The following is a 6,932-nucleotide window of genomic DNA, read 5'->3' on the forward strand; positions in this document are numbered from 1 at the left end:
CCACCTTCCTAGCCTGCAATCTTCTTCCTGACCTCTCTGCCCCCCCCCCCGCTCCGGCCTATCACCTTCACCTTACCCTCCTTCCACCTATCGCATTTCCAATGCCTCCTCCTTCCCCCCCCCACCCCCCAAGTCCCTCCTCCCTACCTTTTATCTTAGCCTGCTTGGCACACTTTCCTCATTCCTGAAGAAGGGCTCATGCTCAAACCATTGATTCCCCTGCTCCTTGGATGCTGCCTGACCTGCTGCGCTTTTCCAGCAACACATTTTCAGCTATTTACAGAAGAAGTATTATTCTTGGATTAGAAGGTTTGTTACATTATGGCTAAACTACATTTAGTCAGGCATAATTACTAGGAACTTAGGGAACTGATACAGGTACATCTGCTCCCTCCAAAAGCAAGTGGAAAACTCGTTGTCGCCACTGTCAAACTATGCGACATTAGTAGAATGGGTGGAGCAAAGGCAAGATGAATATTTACCATTTCAGAACCAACATAATTTATAACGTGCTTGATAAGTGACGAGTAACATTCATGGTGCATAAGTGTCAGGCAATGACCATGTCCAACAAGATTGAATCTCTTGCATTCAATTGCATGACCATGTTCCTTCACTGCCACTGAGTCAATATCCTCAAACTCTCTTCCTTCTAGTATGGTGGGTGCATCTACATCACATAAACTGAATGATTCAAGAAGGCTTCTGACCACCACCTTCACAAATACAATTGCTAATGGATAAATGATGCCGACGTAGCCAGTGACACCACCATCCAATGAATAAATAAAGAGCCAGGCATCAAGTTAAATCCTTAACACGATTGTGAGACTATGGGAGAAATCTTTCTGACCACTAAGAATCTGGTTTGTAATCTCTGTATGTTTAGAGGCTATTAAAATTCTTTACCACTCTGAGATTGTATGTATTTACAAATTTTTAAATGCAATTTATCAGCTGGGATTACGATCAATCAACCTTTTACACTGAAAATATTGTTCCTTAATTTTCTAATTAGTTTAATTGCTTGGGTGCACTTCCCAATATTTCTGAGACCTGATCCTCACTATAATGCAATCAATGAAGCATTCAACTCTTTTAATAATCTGGCTGTAGGGTGGATGCCTATAGGGTGCAGCTCATGATAAAAATCACATGACAACAGAAAGCTAGGGAGATCATTTGTACGAGATTGCATTTCAGTCCAAATATCCCCTTTTTCATAATAAATGAAAAGTAATTGTTTTTGCAGTAGCATTTGTGTTTTGAGCTATCCAAGTTAGGCATATACAAACATTAGTGTCAATCATTAACAAACTGTTTGTTATTTTACTTAGTCCCTCTTTTATCAGTTTTTTTATATACTTGACCCAAATGCAGGTTGTCAACTTTTCATCCAACATTTGCTGGTTGAAATGATGTGCCCTTTGATACTATTTCAAGATTGTCTCAGCTGACTGCTGATTTCCACTGTTGCCTTAGAGATCCCTTTTCCTTCAGTTACAGTTTCTGGCAATCTTTTCCTGCGGTGATAATGGCATCCAGTTTCCTATGCACTCCTGCAGTGGGACCCTTTCTGTTTCTCGCTGTTTGTTTGCCTGTTTGTCAGTCAGTATTGTGTGCTGAACACTCTAAATGTCTTTTAGCAGGTATAAGGTTAGTCCCTGAGCTTTTGACTTGTTCCTGTTGAGATTGAAGCTGTAATTTCATGTCTAATATCTAGAATTCCAATTCTTCATTCTTGACACAACCTTGGTCTGTCAGAGTAAATTGTCCATATCAAGTGAGAGTCATTCCATCATAGAGTCTCAACGGTATATTTGTGAGCTTTATTGTGGATTTCTATTTGGTCTTATTTTACAGACGTTTGTGAGCTCATTATGTCGCAGGAAGCACCACACCGTCTATCTGGCACTTCATACTCATTTGATACTTCCTTCCTGCAACACTTACAAACCATGAGTCTCTTTTAGATGTGACCTAATAGCCCACTCTAACATGTCGATTGAATCATCCATGTCTTCATTCAACATTTCTGGAGTAGCTGCACTTGCTAGAGTAATCATCCAACACCTTTATAGCTGCAATCATCTCTTAGATTAAAGCGATAGGATTTTTATCTTGTTCCTGCCTAATACTTCCAAGGGAAATCATATTGCTTCTCACAGTTAAACACTGTTTACGCTTAGTATGCTTTCCTTTGTTTTATGTGAGGACCTCTGCTCCAGTTTCCTCCCACAATCCAAAGATGTGCAGGTTAGGTGAACTGGCCGTGCTAAATTGCCCATAGTGTTCAGGGATGTGTGTGTTCAGGGATGTGTCGGTTGGGTACATTTAGTCAGGGGTAAATGTAGAGTAATAGGGTAGGGGAATGGGTCTGGATGGGTTACTCTTTGGAGGGTCAATGTGGACTTGTTAGACCAAAAGGCTTGTTTCCACGCTGTAGGGATTCTATGATTCTAAATCTGGCAGGAGACACACCATTGTTCTGCCATTCTCACATTACAATCACTTAACCTGAACAATCAACATATTTCTCCGTCAGCACCCTCCACGCACTACCTCCATTCTCCCCAAACTATTGCATAAATGCTGTCCCCTCCACACTTCACCAGCTCTGATGAAGAGTCACCTAGACTTGAAACATTAGCTTGCTCTCTCTTCATGGATGCTGTCTGACCTGCTGAGATCTCCATCATTTGTTGTTTTCAGTACAGATTCCAGCATCTACAGTAATTTGTTCCTTGATAAACCTTGATTCCACTTTCCTGCCTTTTCCCCCATAAACCTTCATTTCCCTCTGATTAGAAACCTGTCTGTGTCAGCCTTAACCGTGCGTAACAACCTCGACTCAACAGGCCTTTGCAGTAATGAATTCCACTAATCCAATACCACTGCCAGAAAAAAAATCCTCCTCATCTCTGTGTTGTGAATGTTCTTACTCAGAGATGATGCCCTTTAGTCCTAAACTCTCCCATAAGGGGAAACAACCTCCTTGCATTTACCCTGTCAAGATTCTAAGAATCTTACATTTTTCAATAAAGATCTCTCTCCAATGAGTACAGTTCCAACCTACTCAAAGACACCTCATGAGAACATCCCTACATACCCAGGATCAACCTAGAGAACCTTCCATGGACTGCCTCCAATGTCAGTACATCTTTCTTTAGATAAAGGGGCTAAACTATTCATAGTATTTTAGCTGCAGTCTGGATAGTGCCTTGCACAGTTTTAGCAAGACCTCCCTGACTTACTTGCTCAGAGTTTCTGAACATATTTTTAACTTCTTCAAGAGTCAGATTATCTGCTCATAACCATTGAGCTGCTATCACAGAATTTCTTATGGCTAAGAAAATTCAGTTTTTAATCGTATCATCTTTGAATTGCACAAATTCACAGGGTTCCTCCGAGCCCAGGAGCCGTTAACTGAACTGTGAAGAACTTTGGTCTTAATTTTACTTCTTTATTATTCAGTATGACTTCTGTCATTAATACAGGCACCATGGTAGGGTCTCTTATAAACAAAAAAACTTTTCCTTGTATTTTTCAAAAGTACACATAAATTTCTAAATATGTATAGATCAATAGAGTCTTTTCACTTTTGGCCCTACTATTGAACTTAGATCATTCATACATTACATTCCCTTGTGATTCAAAGCATGCCTTCTAGGCTTTCAAAATTTCGGCACTCAGTTTTATTTTCTGTTCTTTGGAGAGGTTTAGTGTGGCATACATTTTGAAACACAGTCTGTCACCATCAATCACAGAAATGTAGCTTCTCATAGCTGTTGTGGTTTGTTAAACCTTTGTTACTGTGAGACATGGCCATTCTGTTTAATATTGTCTTTCATTTCAACCTGTGCCAGGAGAGGAATCTTTGCAGCTGTTGTGTCTTTCGGCTGTGGCCCATTTCTCTGTTCCTTTTCTTTAGCAACTCTGAACATTCCTGTGTTGCTCTTTAAGTAGTTGTACCTCCCTGCAGATCTTCAGCACTCCAGGGCAACAGATGAGCCAGAACATCACCAGCAAATTCCACCCTGTCATGCCCCTCCCTGCCACTTCTCCACCCCCCCCCAGAGTCTCAGCAATCCATACATCATCCTAATTTGGAATCACATTACTGGACCTTCACTGTGGTTATGTTAAATTGTAAAACTCCCACAGCATCCTGGGTACACCTGCACCACATAGACAACACCACTTTCTCAAGGTCAATTTCAGGATAGGCAATAAATGTTAATCTAGCCGGTCACAAATTTAAAATATCCAATTTAGAACTAGTATGAATTTTTCTTAGAGGGATGCTTCAGCAACATTTAAGAACGATGGTGATTACTACTTCTTTTAAATTCTTACCCTTTTGGATACCCAACCATCACTTTCATCTTGTATTTTTTGTCATTCCAACTTCCCACTGACGTCTCAAACGCAATCGTTTTGATGTTTTCAATACATTATTCCCGCTATGGAAACAATTACTGAGGAACAGATGGTCACGGTGAAATGCTAATTGAACGATTGGATCTCACTGATAGAAACACTGGGAAGTTAATAATCAAGGGGTGCACACAGGGCTCAGAAGGTCAGATACTAAATCAGAGCGTTCCTCGTACAAAAGGACTGCCAATCCTCCTTCAACATGAAGCGACTCCGTTGCAGTATTGCATGATCCATAGCCCGTCGCTAATCTTCATAGCGAGCCGGCATTATAAAAGAAATAGTGGCAGAACGGAATTGCAACAAATACAATGATTTACAGTTATTTTCATAACTAATTAAACCTATATGACCCGCTTTTGTGGGCGTTTAACGTTATACTCCGGTAGATTTTCCCTTCTGATTTGATTACTACTGGTTTGGTTATATTTAAACAGCAAAGTCATTTTGCGTGGGATCGCATTTCCCAGCCATTATAGCTGGATGGGAAAACTGTAATCTTGTATCACGGGCTGAGCTCCAACACGAATTGAGCCTAATCTCATTATAAAGTACTTCAGATTTGCGGAAGTAAAATGGCAATTAGTACATTTTTTTGTGGATTTTCGAAAGGGAAACAGCGATATTCTGAAACAAAGATGTTCTTATGGTGTACCTTACTTGGCACTGAACTCTCTCTCAGTTGACTGGAGTCTGGGCGTGTGTATGGCCAGACTATAAGCCCCAGAGGTTTCTGAATTGCTGTATCCCAAAGCACCTTCCAAAGCAATCTAAAGTAATTATATATAACAGACTAACATTAAACAGATGACTATCCAATTAAAAGAGCAAATGGTTACGATTATAGGTTCGTAACATATTCATTTTATACTTTCCCAACAGTGGCCAAAGTATCCCATTGAAATACGTGACAGGATCTGAATGGGTGCAGGTCATGCAGTAACAACTTCAGTATAACCTCTCCCTTGTTACAGTAAACATCTCAAAGAATGAGCTAATTTGGAAGTCTTGTACCATTTTGTTTAGAATTAAAGTTCCCTTTGCTCATCTCTGGATTGTCCATCACAGTGTACCATTTAACATCTTGATGATAATCTCACCGTCCCCACCAGTTCTCTTGAAATCACGTTACTTCTCTGGGTTACTAATTCAGTCCGGATTTATTTTACAGTGTGGGACGGTGACGAGGCGTAGTCGAATTTTTACATTGGGCGCAATTAGAGAAAGGAGCGCAAGGACTTCCAATAAAGTGCTGCAAGACCTTTCGCAATCGAAGTCAAAATCAAATCCTTTCTCTTTCAGTTACCTCAGATACTCACTTTCTGGTTCCGAATCGGCGGAAAAGCTTGGAGCTGCCTGCAAGAGGAATCGGAAAATCAGCAACACAGACCTCCACTTCATCTCTTCAGGGTCCTGAAAGTCAGTACTTCAAGGAGCTGGGAAGTGGTATTGCTAGAATACGATAAGCGTTGGGTTTAGAGGAGGGGGGGAAGTGGCTAGAGACACGGTTACTAACGCCACCGGGACATACTGCCCTGTGTCCAGCTGTGCTGTGACGGAAAGCTGACTGACCTACATTCCTTTTTAACTCCCTCACCAGCTCGCCTCACACTGAGAAAGTGTGACGACAAAAAAAAAGTTTCTCCACATGTGTGAGGATTTGCCTTGCCTCTTACACTCTTGGGATAATGGCTCATTATGAACAGAAGCTTACCTCAATCTTACAGCCTGATGTGAGTTGTAAAATACGGCCATTCGTTAAAGTATGGAGCTGGCCACCCTTCAGGGTGGTCCAGCAAACACGAAATGAATTACGAGAAAATTTACCTTTATCTCATCCAGCTAAATTACAAGATGGAAAGTGAATTTAAAGAGAGATTTGATACATTCTTCTAGCTGGATAGATTGAACTGTTAAAAATCACACAACACCAGGTTATAGTCCAACAGGTTTATTTAGAAGCACTAGCTTTCAGAGCGCTGCTCCTTCATCAGATGATTGCGGAGAATAAAATTGTAAGACACAGAATTTATAGCAAAGGTCTGGTGTTGTGTGATTTTTAGCTTTGTACACCCCAGTTCAACACTGACATCTCCAAAGCTTGAACTGTCACACCTTAGTCATTTCTTAAAGGGGCATTGACCAAAACAAGCCCTTTCAGCACACTTTGCCCTGCTGAAGCCTAATTTTACCCCTTTATCTTCATAAAAAACTGAAAAAGAAATAACATACATGTATATAGTGCCTTTACAGCAAATTAAATACTTTTAAAATGTAGTCACCTTTGCAATGTGACTACAATAATCGACCACAATGATCAATTTCATTGATGTTGGTTCAGAGATAAATATTGGCCAGTGCACTTGGGGAGAATTCTTCAACTCACTGGGATCATGTTTGTTCATCTGAGAAGGACCTGGTTTATCCTAAAGGTGAGGCATCCAACAATGTAGTGATCCTTCAGTATTGCGTGGAACTATCAGGCCAGCTTTCTG

The 6,932-nt window shown here is 40.7% G+C and overlaps 1 protein-coding gene across 1 annotated transcript in view; it reads right to left on the minus strand.

Moving 5' to 3' along the window:
- LOC122558293 (thrombospondin-4-like) overlaps positions 1-6,052 on the minus strand; it is a 124,684-nt gene extending 118,632 nt beyond the window's left edge. The window contains exon 1 of the mRNA XM_043706705.1: positions 5,757-6,052. Coding sequence (XP_043562640.1) covers positions 5,757-5,838 — 82 coding nt within the window. The 5' untranslated portion in view covers positions 5,839-6,052. The remainder of the gene's footprint in view (positions 1-5,756) is intronic.
- Positions 6,053-6,932: the final 880 nt, after the last annotated feature.

The sequence above is a fragment of the Chiloscyllium plagiosum genome, chromosome 2 (assembly GCF_004010195.1).
Source record: "Chiloscyllium plagiosum isolate BGI_BamShark_2017 chromosome 2, ASM401019v2, whole genome shotgun sequence".
Lineage (NCBI taxonomy): Eukaryota > Metazoa > Chordata > Chondrichthyes > Orectolobiformes > Hemiscylliidae > Chiloscyllium > Chiloscyllium plagiosum.